Here is a 13,493-nt window from a genome sequence, read left to right as displayed (position 1 = left end):
ATATCACCTGACATTGGACAAAGCGTCATGTATAATGAAGACGCGCACGATCTTTGGAATGAGTTGAAGGATCGACTTGGCCTTTCCAACAGTGTATACTTATTTCAAATTGAACAACAAATTCATGATTGCCTACAAGGTAACATGACCATTGGTGAGTACTATACTAAATTGAAAAGTTTATGGGATAAGCGAGATGCTCTATGTCCTATGCCATCTTGCAGTGGAGATATCGCCAAAACGCTGTTGCAGTACCAACAAACACAACGTTCCATCAAGTTCCTCATGGGACTCAATGAGGTCTACGCAGCCGCACGTGGACAGATTTTACTCATGGAACCTTTACCTCCAGTCAACAAAGTGTTTTCCCTCATTAACCAGGATGAAAAACAGCGAGTCGTGTCATCCCAAGTCTTGGGAAAGACACCGAAAGCAGCAGCCTTTGCTGCCAGGAATAGTTTTAGTTCGGCAGAAAAGAGATTCTCGAAGCAAAACAACAATGTACGTTGCCACCGCTGCAATCTCATGGGGCACACTGCTGAAGACTGTCGTGCACACCTCAAGTGTGAATACTGTGGTCACAAAGGACACACTGTTGATATTTGTCGAAAATTGAAGCGAGCCAATAATCACGGTGATAGGAACAACCAATCCAATGTCAATTCCAATTTCCGCTCAAAGGCACATCATGTTGATTCCCAATCAGAAAGAACTGATACACCATCCACTCCTTACAATCTCACGGCAGAACAATATCATGATCTCATTGCCCTCATAAATCAAAACAAAATTGGAAACATGGCAAGTCAAGTGAGTGCAGCCACCACCATGAGCAACATGTCAGGTAACAAAGTTTGTGCAAACAATTTCATTCCAGATACCCAATGGATTTTTGACACAGGGGCCACCGATCACATGGTATGTTCACCGACCTTTCTGACCACCAAGACACCAATCCTTAACCAACATGTACATCTACCCAACCATGCACTTGCTCTTGTAACACACATCGGGACCATCCGCCTTTCAGATACATTCGTTCTCTATAATGTACTCTGTGTTCCTTCATTCAAACTGAATTTAATTTCCGTAGCCAAACTTGCTAAGACCTCCTTATGTTGTGCAACGTTTTCTGATACATCTTGTTTTGTTCAGGACCAACGATCGGGGAAGATGATTGGGATGGGAACTGAGCGCAATGGGCTTTACTATTTGGATGTTTCGAAGATATCTGGGTGTCACTCTGTCTCCACAGCAGCCTCAACTTCCTCCAATCTCTGGCATCAACGTTTAGGTCATTTGTCCAATAAAAGCCTACATGCTCTTTCCTTGTCTACCAAGAATATTGATTTTTGCTCTATTGATGATTGTGTTATTTGTCCCCTTGCCAAACAAACTCGTAAACCTTTTCATTTAAGTTCTATTACTACAAAAACACCATTCGAGTTAATCCATGTTGATATTTGGGGGGGCTATCACATTCCAACATTCAATGGAGACAAATATTTCCTTACCATTGTTGACGATTTTTCTCGCTGCACATGGGTTTACCTTTTGCATGCCAAATCAGATGCACAGAAATTCCTTGTTTCATTCATCAATTTTGTTGAAACACAATTCTCATCTTGCATCAAAATTATCCGTAGTGACAATGGCCCAGAATTTTCAATGCAAGATTTTTTTTCTAACAAGGGAATTTTACATCAAACCAGTTGCGTTTCCACTCCACAACAAAATGGAGTCGCCGAGCGCAAGCATCGCCACCTTCTAAATGTTGCCCGTGCACTCTTGTTTCAAGCCCAACTTCCCAAAACATTTTGGGGGGATTCCATTCTTACAGCTGCTTACCTTATCAATCGGACACCCACTGCTGTCCTTCAAGGTAAAACGCCATATGAAATTCTCTTCAAGAAACCACCCTCCTATATGCATCTGCGCGTATTCGGTTGCCTATGCTTTGCCTCCACACATCATCATCGCCCTACTAAATTTGATGTCCGTTCCATCCGTTGCATATTTCTTGGATATCCATATGGGACAAAGGGGTACCGAGTCTATAACTTAGAAACTGGAAAGTTTTTTATCTCTCGGGATGTCATATTCTATGAACAAATATTCCCTCATTCCACTTCCGCTGCCATTCCTCCCACTACTTCACCTTTATTTCCTTCTTCATCCGATACTTACCAAGAACCCCATCCTTCTCATGCAGACATTCAGCCACCGACACTTCCTATTCATGAGCAACAACTACATTCCTCTCCTACACCTGAACCTATTCCACCCAACACCACCACATCAGAATCTACTTCCATACAGTCTCTGCCTTCCACTCGATCACAACGCCCAACTCGTATACCCAGCTATCTCCAAGACTACCATGTAGAAGCTTCATTGCCCGCTCGATCTCCACCAACATCAACCTCTTCATTGGCTGAACATGTAGGTATTTATCACTCCCTTTCTCATGTTGTTTCCTATAATCAGTTGTCTCCCTTGTACAGAGTTTTTGCTACTTCCATCTCTGCCATCAAAACACCAAACACCTTCTCCCAAGCAGTTCAGGATCCTCAATGGCGTCAAGCTATGGATCAAGAACTTCGAGCCCTTCAAGACAACAACACATGGTCTCTACAATCCCTTCCCCCACACAAGAAAGCCATTGGATGCAAATGGGTCTACAAGATCAAACTTAATCCTGATGGTACTGTTGAACGCTACAAAGCCCGATTGGTTGCCAAAGGGTACAATCAAGTTGTCGGCTTTGACTACCGTGAGACCTTTGCCCCAGTTGCCAAACTTGTTACAGTCCGCATTCTCCTCGCTGTGGCAGCCACCCAACACTGGCATCTTCGCCAACTTGATATCAACAACGCCTTTCTTCATGGTGATCTCGAGGAAGAAGTTTACATGTCTTTACCTCCGGGATTCGGACGAAAGGGGGAGACTCGAGTATGTAAATTACACAAATCTTTATACGGATTGAAGCAGGCCTCTCGTCAATGGTTTATTAAGTTGACTACTGCACTCAAATTGACTGGTTTCTCTCAATCTAAATCAGATCACTCATTATTCATCCGAACCCGAGGTAGAAGCTTTACTGCTTTGCTTGTTTACGTTGATGACATAATCCTCACAGGAAGCAGCTTACAAGACATCGAAGAGACCACAACCGATCTCATGAGACTGTTCAAACTCAAGAATCTCGGTGCATTGAAGTATTTTCTAGGAATAGAAATTGCTCGCTCCAACAAAGGGATTGCAATTTCACAGCGTAAATATGCCCTTGAGTTACTGGAAGATGCAGGTTACCTTGGTGCCAAGCCAGTTAATACTACCATGGAACAGAATTTGTCACTTAGCAAGAATGAAGGCGAGTACATCAGTGATCCCACTTCCTACCGAAGACTAATTGGAAGATTAATATACTTGACGATTACTCGACCGGATCTGGTATATGCTGTTCATATACTTAGTCAGTACATGGACAAACCACGTACTCCTCATCTGGAAGCAGCTCACCGAGTGTTACGTTACATCAAGCAGGCACCAGGACAAGGAATTCTATTTTCGGCAACCAGTATCATGCAGATTAATGCTTATTGTGATTCAGATTGGGCAAGGTGTCGTGACACAAGGCGCTCAACTACGGGATATTGTGTCTTCCTTGGACATTCACTAATCTCTTGGAAAACCAAGAAACAACACACGGTTTCACGATCAAGCGCAGAAGCGGAATATCGCTCGATGGCATCAGCATGCTGTGAGATAACTTGGGTACGATACATTTTACATGACCTTGGTATTAAACATTCACAACCAGCTAGGCTGCATTGTGACAACCAGGCAGCCCTACACATTGCATCAAACCCTGTGTTCCACGAGCGAACCAAACACATAGAAATTGACTGCCACCTTGTGAGAGAGAAGATTCAAGCTGGATTGATCAAAACTTTTCATGTTCCAACTTTGAAACAGCCGGCAGATATTTTTACCAAATCAGTAGGGATTTCACAATTCTTGGCCTTGATTAACAAGTTGGGAATCATCAACATATATTCCCACTTGAGGGGGAGTGTTAAAACAGATGTCAGGGATGTTAGAGCAGATATTCAGGATGTCAAGGAGAATAATCGGGACACACAAAGTTGACTGAAGATATGTTTGTCATGACGTTGAGCCGTCATTTTAGACTAGGAAATGTCCACATGTGTAGGCCATCATGGCCGTCATTTTAGACTAGGAAATGTCCACATTAAGCCGTCATTTTAGACTAGGAAATGTCCACATGTGTAGGCCATCATGGCCGTCATTTTAGACTAGGAAATGTCCACATTAAGCCGTCATTTTAGACTAGAAAATGTCTACATGTGTGGGTCATCATTGCCATCATGACCTTACTTGTATATGTACCAGCACATAGGCAAAGAGAAACCACAACATCAAAAATCGTGTGTTTGTCCCTGTTTTTACAGGAAGTAATGCCTGTTTCACGTGAATTTTTATAATACAAATTCACACCAGCTCTCCCTCTTTGCGTATACATGCATGTACACAAAGACTAAGCCACGATACGTGATAAATACGCAATTACGCATGATGGTGCGGTGGCGGCCCGGGCCACTTATCTCCCGTGACTAGCGCGTGGAGCTCATTAAGAAATAAATAAATACGTAAATTAGAGCCCATCGAGGGAGGAGCACTTTCCCTTTCTGACAACAAATGCTAGCCCAACTCTCACGTCATTCACTCACTCTTTCTCTTACAAACTTGCCTTCAAATATTTGTATTTTTTTTAATTATCTTAATATTTTTTTTAAAAACTATATTTCTTTGTATGCCGGGAGGGACACATTTCGAATTTTAAGACAAAATGTTTTTTGTTTTTTAAAATATTATTAATATTAATAATTATTTGGAATGATCAATTTGGACACTATTGTTGTCTTAACAATAATTTGAATTGGTTTGATTTTTTTTTGTCTGAAATATACATTATATTTTTAAATGATTTTGAATGACTGGTTGGGACACTGTTAGTCTATTATTATCTTAACAATAATTTGAATTGGTTTGGTTTTTTTTTTTTTTGTCTGAAATAGACATTATATTTTGAATTTTGTATGACAGAATAAAGAAACAAAACAAAGTTATTTACATTATGTACAAAATTCCTCCAACTACCCAAATCATTTAACCTTTTATTTATACATACATAGACTCCCACATGAAAACCAAATACGAAAATATAAAGATGCTAGTAATATCCATTTTAAAAGCATCCCAATAGTGTATGACACTCATTCATTAGGTGATTGTAGCAATGTTGAAACCAATTACCCCCATATGCTCTAACTCAATTGAAATAAATTCGCACCTTATGAGGAACAAATCAACCACTTGGCTATCCCCTAATTCCCAAATCATTTTCTTTTTTTCTTTTTAAAGGAAAAGATGAATTATATTAATAAATAGAATAAATATAGGGATATACCGCCTCTAGATATACTAAAATCAACTTAAACATACGACCTAAAAATACTGAAGCATTTGCGAATCTATTACATTTTTAACATTGCTTTGATTAGGCTATTTAAGTCATCACGGTGTGATGAATTTTTCATTACTGCTAACTACAAACATATTAGATATTCGTTGGTGTTACATCGTTTTATGTCTATTTGGTATTCTTCTCTTTTTCTAAAGCAAAAAATAAAATCATTGATCACGACCAAAAAAAAAAAAAAAACCACTAAGTATTCATTTATCAAATAATTTAAGATAATAATGGTAAAATTTCTAACACGAACTATGATTAAGGTTTCAAATAAAAAATATAAGAATTCACCAAAATTGTTAACTTGAAATCTTAAAAGGTGGTGCACAGTCGAGTAAGCACTTGAGAGTATGTCCTTCAAGCAACTGCAATGGTGATTTGGTGACATGACAAAAAAAATGAATATGTTTTGATCCACCATGGTGAGTTGTTTTTCTTCAAATAAGACCCTAACATGACATAAAGTAAATAAACATAGAGGCGAACTAAAGTCCATGCACCTTGCCTGGCCTTGAAGCCACCAAAATGAGATCTAAGAGCTTCATAATTCGTTTAAAAATCTATCTAACTTTTTTTCATCCATTAAATGTGAATTATATATTTTAACGTAACAAAAAAATTCTATGTTTTCAAATATTGTAGCCATTGCAAATTTTTTTTTATAAGCATTTCAATATTGTAATCATTGCAATTGCTTTTATATCTGGAAGGGTTGAAACCCTATGAGTAGTGGTCTCTCTGCTGTAAACAAAATTTTAATAAAAAATAAGAATTTGAATTAAATTTCATGGAATAATCAACATATACAGTAAATTTTATAATTTAAAAGAGAACTAATTTAATCCTTTTCTTTAGGTGCAGGGAGTCAAAAAAATATGTCAAAACTATCATGTCTAATCATATACACACACTGTAGCATGCCCCAAATTACACGATTATTAATATTTTTAAATTAAAAAAAAAAGGATAAACCACCACCACCATCTTTACTAAAAGCACCTACTTGTCATTTGCAGATAGTCACTCTCTCTCTCTCTCTCTCTCCTCCTCTCTCTATTCTGCAACTTCAAACCCTAAAACGTATTTCGAAAATAGAAAGCCACATACCGAAAGTACCAGCGGATTCTTTGCATTTTGTTTGTTGGATAAAATGGGAGTCTACAGAGGCCAAGTTCACCTACCAAGCTGTGGCCATGGGCCGTGAACTGGTTCGCCTGCATTGCTTGCATTACTTATGGGGAAGTCTGAGGAGGAGCAGTCGTTGCCGTCTAATGAGGGGCGGGATGATTCCGTGGAACAGAATGCGGAGGCGAGATTTGGGTCTTGTAAGTATTGGGGGTGTTGCAGTGGGGTCCATAAGCTCATTGGACTGAGATGCTTGTTAGTGTTGCTATTCTCTGTGGCGGTGTGTCTCTCTGCTTTGTTTTGGTTGCCACCGTTTATACAGTCAGATCAGCGGGATCTGGATCTTGATGTGAAGTACAGAGGTGAGGGTCATTTTTTTCCTTTCCAAATATTAAATTAAATTAAATTAATGCTTATGAGAATTTGGGGGTATAATGAACATATTTGCGTGATGGAGTGGGTCTGAATTCTATTTTATTTTATTTTAGTTTTTTTTCCCGAAAATTTGGGTTCTGAGGGTATTTTGGAGTTGTGGATTGCTACTTGGTTGTTGGTATTTCTGTTTTCTTTGGTTGATGAGAAATTATGAGTGGAAGAATTGCTTTAGAATTATCTACTATTTTTGCTTATTTTATATGCCGTGCATTGTGCTCTGAAAGGGGTTTAGGACCTGCCGTTGTTGTTGTTGGTGGGTACTAGTTCGGTAAAATATGAAGGGGATGAGAACCAGTCTTAAATTGTTTATTTATTTTATTTTGGCCACTAAAACATACAATAAATTGGGAGACTAACTCGAGTGGACTCAGGGATTTGTTTTGATTATGATGGTGATGAAAAAAGCAAGGTTGTATTTTTTATTTACCTTTTTTGGAGTGCCTTTTGGGTATCCATAATTGTTGTGAATGAAGAACATCCAATAATGGTGCTGAACGAAGAACTTAGGTAGAAGAATATTTTTGTGGTACAAATTGCTATAACAAGGCTCTAATCTGTTGCCTTTCTATATATAAGCAAACTGCGTTTCCAGGGTAGTTAGACCTATACTTTTGGAGCTTGATTAAAAAATATGGATGTTTTAATCTTGTTACTAGTGAACCAAGAAACTTTGCTTCATTTAAGCCGATTGGTGCTTATTTTAATAGTAATGAATTTCACGTTCAATCATCAATTCCGTTTTCTAGTTAGTGAGATTGTATTAAAGTGAGGTTTTCTGTAAGTGTTTCTTTCTATTAATACCCCCCGCCCTTTTTTTCCCTAATTTGGAGAAGTTTAAATGGATTTGTTTTATAAGTTAGGTGGATAATTTTCATACTTGAGGATCGACACTTTTTTGATCTGTTTTTTATACTGTCTATTTGGCTAATTGGTGTCAAACTTTATGGTGGACCCATTCTTGTTATTTGAGCAACTGAAGCATTGATATGGGCTGCCAATTATGTTACATGGATATTCAAAAAGTTTGATTTCTTGGAAACTTACCTTTAATGGATGTCATGTTTGTTTCTTTGGCTTTGTGGCTTTAAACCATTTACTTTCGTATAGGAATAGGACAAGTGCTCCACCTGGCAGAGAGCAAAGCTTTAAATACTGAGCGGTTTGTGCTGGGTACAGATTAGTTGAGGTTATGGCATTAAACTTGTCTTTTCAACCTGCAGTTAGAAGTCTACTATCATGTTTGTTGGTCTTTGACTTATATTTATAGCTAAGTTAATTGTCCTTGTTATTTTGCTTTAGGTGTTATTGATTGTTTTGGTAAATTTTAAATACGCTGCAAAGCATAGACTGCATAATAAGAGTTGTAAAACGGTTGAAGTGTCTGAAGTTCCCAAGCCATCGGGATCAATTTCCAACACCCTGGGAAGTCCATCAAACAAGTAATGAACCATGTAATTAATCTTTATAACTAGTAAGAACAATTCTTCCTACCCTGTAAGGTAGAAATCAGTGCAACACCCAGCAAGGAAAATTTGGCAGTACAAATTCTTTTGCTTTTTGGCTCTATGAAGCTTGATTGCTGCGAAAATGGAACATTTTCGTTTGTGTATGTGTATTCTTATGGTTATCCTTCCTTGCTTGTGAGATTTAAGATACATGATTGAATGACCAAGTGTTGCCATGATTTGATTCCATCATGAATCCAATTCCCTTCTCTTTATAATTTGTTTTTCTTTATTTTGCCTTTTATTGTATCATCATTATGAATTGCACCACATGTAGCATCAAAGTTTAATCTCTTTGCCATGTTAAAGACAAGCAGGATTTTTACTGTCCTGGATTTTAGGGAAATTAGGTCGTTGAGTTGAGATTAGATGCACGTGTTGTAGTAAAAGAAACATTTATTTTGGTGTGCTCAAGAGTAGTTCAATACTTAAATTCTGCCCTTCTTGATACCATGTATTGATTTCAATTTTAGATGCTTGTGAATAATTTGACTGGAGAGGGACTAAATTTTGCTATAACGGGATAAGCTTCTGCAAATGATTAGCTTCACTCTCGGTCTTGAGGCTGATACGCAAAAAATCTGAACTTTTGCCTGTACTCTTTCTGAATATTAAAATCTTGAAAAGGGGAAGTGTATATCTTCTGTAATCAAATATATTCTCTCTCTCTCTCTCTCTCAAATCGTTTTACTATGTTTATAATCCTAGTAAAGTTAGTGGATATCATTGATCATTCACTGTCAATGTCTGATTTTATTGCAACTAATTTATTTGAAATGTGCAATCACAAAAAAATTATTTGAAATGTGAAGTTTGAAAAGAAAATATATACATGATTTGGGTATTGCTAAAGTTTTGAGGAAATCTCCATCATGGTGACTATTGACTGCTATATCCTACAGACAATATCGGAGTGATTGTGAACCTGAATAGATTGACCCAGTGAAATGGCTGCGACCAGCTGTAAAGTCAGTGGTCTTGGGTTAGAATCTCACCTGGGTTTTCTATGTAGGGTTTGGTCCAATGTGGCTCGGCCTTGTTTCCAGGGTTGGGTTTGGTCGAATGTGACCAATCCTGGAGAGGTTCCACATTCTCCAAACCAGATGTCTGATTGGTTGTTTTAAAGGGACGCAGTTCTTCTGTGGTAAATTCCAGTGCTTGTGTAGTTGCGTTACCACCAATGGTAGTGCTTTTTTGCTTAATATTTTTGCTTCGATAATATAAATGGCGCAGCATGATACATGTTTATAATAGCATGAACCTCCCTTTTATATCTTGTAGATCATATTAGTGGAGTTCAAGTAAAGTTTTTTGTTCTTTGATGCTGAGAGCATAATTCAAATTTATGTAACTGAAGTCTTCTGATTTTAAAATTTGCCATCTCTGATACAGATCATGATATAGTAGCAAGTTTCAATGTTGAGAAGTCAGTTCAGCTTCTTGAAGACAATATCTTGCAGCTTCAGGATGACATTTTTGATGAGATAGGCGTTCCTACCACCAAAGTATCTGCTCTTTCAGATCTTTTCTGATTTCAAAGTTCATACTTTTCTATCTTGATTTGATTTTCTTATTTCAACCAGGTGGTTGTATTATCCTTGGAACCTTTAGCTGGATTAAACACTACAAAGGTTGTGTTTGGGGTTGATTCTGAAGTCAAAGATTTGATAATATCATCCACTGCTGAAAGTTTGATCAGGGCATCTTTTTTAGCTTTGGTTGTGAACCAATCATCTCTACACTTGACGACGTCCCTGTTTGGGGAGCCTTACTTGTTTGAGGTGTTAAAATTCCCTGGAGGAATTACTGTGATCCCTCCACAGAGGGCATTTCTTCTGCAGAAAGTGCAAATCCTATTCAACTTCACCTTAAACTTTTCTATATATCAAGTACAAGTGAACTTCAATGAGCTGACAAGTCAGCTGAAGTCTGGACTACACCTAGCACCCTATGAGGTTTGGCAACCTTCCCTTCCTTTGTTTTTTTTTTTTTTCCCAAATGTCCTGTTTGAATGAAATCTGTGTCTGATACAACTCCATAATGAAAATTGTATTTATCACTTTGAAATGTGTAGAATTTCCGCATAAGAATCGTTCTCTAGGTGTTTGTTTTCTGGGAGTGGAAGCATGAGTGAACCCAAGAGCTATTCATGGAATGAATTGGTTGCTGGATGGTTTTTGTTTTGTGGTGGAGTTTTTATTGTGGAGCTTAAGAGCTATTCATGTTTCGGAAACTCGGGGATCAGATAGTTGGGTTTTATGCTTGTTTGCCATTCCAAGGATTATTTTTCTAGTCATTTTACACGCCAAGCAGATTCTTATGGCTTTTATTTTGTTGATGCAGAATTTGTATGTGAGGCTATCAAATTCCAGAGGTTCAACAGTGGCTCCTCCAACTACAGTTCAGTCATCTGTTTTACTAGCGGTTGGAAATACTCCCTCAATGCCAAGGTTGAAACAGCTCGCTCAGACTATCACGGGTTCTCATTCAAGAAACCTTGGCCTTAATAACACTGTATTCGGTAGAGTAAAGCAAGTTCGACTTTCATCTATAATGCAACACTCTCTCCACGGTGGAGACGGAAGCGGTACATCAGTGTCACCTTCGCCTGCACCTCTTCCTTATCCTCATCCCCATCCTCATCACCACCACCACCATCACCACCACCACCACCATCATCACCCCCATGAGGTCCAACGAGCTCCTGCAGTTTCACCTGCACCTGCAACTGAGAATACCGCACCTCCACCTCGGAAAGTTGCACCTGCTCCAGAGAAAATCTCACCGACTCCACAGAAAAGTAATGAGGCGAAGCCTCCTGGTTGTCGCAATGGGAACCAAAGGAGGGTTCCCGGGAAAGCCAAAAGGCAGTCTCATTTAACCCCTACCATTGCACCGTATATTTCTCCTCACTACTCAGCTGCAGCACCGCAACCCCGTGTCAATTCACCGGCACCTGCACCGGCACCTGTTTCTGGTTCAATTCCTTCGTCCAGTCCTTTGCCAAATGTTGCTTTTGCTCATGTTCAGCCACCGTCGAGGAGTAATCCTTATGAAGGCTATTCTGGCATAAGGCCATCAGCTTCGCCTTCACCATTGCCGTCTTCCGGTGAGTGTTTTTAGTTGCCCAACTTTTAAGACTTAAAACAGAAGATGATACACAATGCATGCATGTCTAATACAATTTGTTTTATTGCTGTTTCTCTATTAGTAAGATGAGTTGCATTCTTGTTTTTTTATCAACAGAAATGATTTCCTTCCATGAATTTTCGTTCTTGAGTTTTCCCATCCACTTTTGACGCCCCTATATCTATGAAAATGCTGCTCTGGGATTTGTGCATATATTAATTACCTGCATTGATAAACCTTTTGTGCCAATAATATTCTCTTTTTTTTTTTTCAGCTTCCGCAGGTTTTCATACCATCGGATGGGCATTTTCACTCTTCCTAGCTCTTGTATCACATTTGTAACAACAAAGGAGAAACAATCCATTTGAGGTAAAAATGACTTTTCTGGTTTTCAGCTGACTCAATTGCCTAAGCAATTGAAATGAATCATGCGAAACCAGAGAAGTTTTGTAAGTGGGAGCAATGCAAAGAGCTTGCCTCACATGTGAGTGGATATACCTTGTTTTGTGCATGTAAAATGTAAATATCAATTAAGAAAAGAAAAAAGAGTTTAAGCTAGCAGATGCATTTTCTGGTCACATAATTCAATTGCCATAGGAAGATGATAATTGTGAGACAGCCAAATAAATATGTTTCTTGTGGGGTTTGCATTTAAAGTGGGTTCAATGTTTTCCTGTATTTCTTTTTCTCATGATTTTCATGTTTGCATTCAAGGATGGCTACGATATGGTTGTTGTGTAGGGATGGCAACGGGTCGGGTACCCTTCCATTTAAGAAATACCAAAACCGTTTCCATTTAAGCTATCATATACCAAAACCGTTCCAAAACCGTTTATAAAATCATTTCAATTTCCAAAACCGGAACCGTTCCAAACCCGTTTACCATCGGATACCCGTTTACCATTTAAAATTTCAATTTTTTAAATTTTTCATAAATGATCGAATAACTATTTTCAAAACCCGCAAATTAAAACCCGAACCAGTCCAAAACCCAAAACCCGACCCTGAAGCTGACATTAAAAAAAAACAAAAATAGAAGAGAACAAAAGATAGATAATTTAAAACATCACAATATCAATAGGTCTTAAGTCAATAACATCCAAATTAAACTCTGAAGCAATGATAGCCCTAACATGGGTATCAATACCTAGTCTCTATCTCAATAACAAAATAGTTTAAATACTACTGGAACATAATGGTGCAAGGCATAATAGAAGGCCAACTAAAACAAGACAAAAAAGGTGCTCCATAATTTTAGACCATTAAGTAGCAGCTACAAGCTCTTGCTCATTAGTCATTTCTGCAGGAAAAAAAAGTCACATTTAGATCCATGGTTTAGAGCTTTAAACAGAAACATTAGGCCCATCACATAATGTATATACCTCACTACTCTTCTTCATCTGCATCACTCTCAATGGTTGAAAGACTTGTTCCACTTGTGATTGGTTCTATGATTATGCAAACATAAGGTAAGTAAATTAAATTAAAAAGAACTAGTGCATAAAAAATAATTGCAAAATTTATTGTTACCTTCTATTTTATTTCGTAACCAACTCTGTGTACACATCGATGCTTCCAAAGTATCTTTGTGGAGTCTACTTCTATGAGGACTGACGACTCTCCCCCCAACACTAAAAGCAGATTCAGATGCCACTGTGGAAACTGGAATAGCAAGGATGTCTCTAGCAATCATTTGCAAAGTTGGATATTTTATGCCATGTGTTTTCCACCAACCAAGAATG

At 38.2% G+C, this 13,493-nt stretch overlaps 1 protein-coding gene across 1 annotated transcript; it reads left to right on the top strand.

The window, feature by feature from the left end:
• The first annotated feature begins 6,549 nt into the window (after positions 1-6,549).
• LOC119995129 lies at positions 6,550-12,407 on the top strand. The gene is made up of 5 exons (XM_038841526.1): positions 6,550-7,044; positions 10,015-10,127; positions 10,206-10,577; positions 10,966-11,731; positions 12,026-12,407. The coding sequence occupies exons 1-5, from the start codon at positions 6,792-6,794 to the stop codon at positions 12,091-12,093; spliced, it is 1,572 nt and encodes a 523-aa protein (XP_038697454.1). The 5' UTR covers positions 6,550-6,791; the 3' UTR covers positions 12,094-12,407.
• Positions 12,408-13,493: the final 1,086 nt, after the last annotated feature.

This window comes from Tripterygium wilfordii, chromosome 3 (assembly GCF_013401445.1).
Source record: "Tripterygium wilfordii isolate XIE 37 chromosome 3, ASM1340144v1, whole genome shotgun sequence".
Classification (NCBI taxonomy): Eukaryota; Viridiplantae; Streptophyta; class Magnoliopsida; order Celastrales; family Celastraceae; genus Tripterygium; species Tripterygium wilfordii.
This window is presented reverse-complemented; position numbering and strand designations above follow the sequence as displayed.

Excerpts from the sequence above, each read along its gene's own strand:
- LOC119995129 (XM_038841526.1), top strand. The coding sequence starts at position 6,792 with ATGGGGAAGTCTGAGGAGGAGCAGTCGTTGCCGTCTAATGAGGGGCGG. Across the intron at positions 7,045-10,014 it reads TCTTGATGTGAAGTACAGAG|ATCATGATATAGTAGCAAGT; the intron begins GTGAGGGTCATT and ends TCTCTGATACAG. Across the intron at positions 10,128-10,205 it reads TAGGCGTTCCTACCACCAAA|GTGGTTGTATTATCCTTGGA; the intron begins GTATCTGCTCTT and ends TATTTCAACCAG.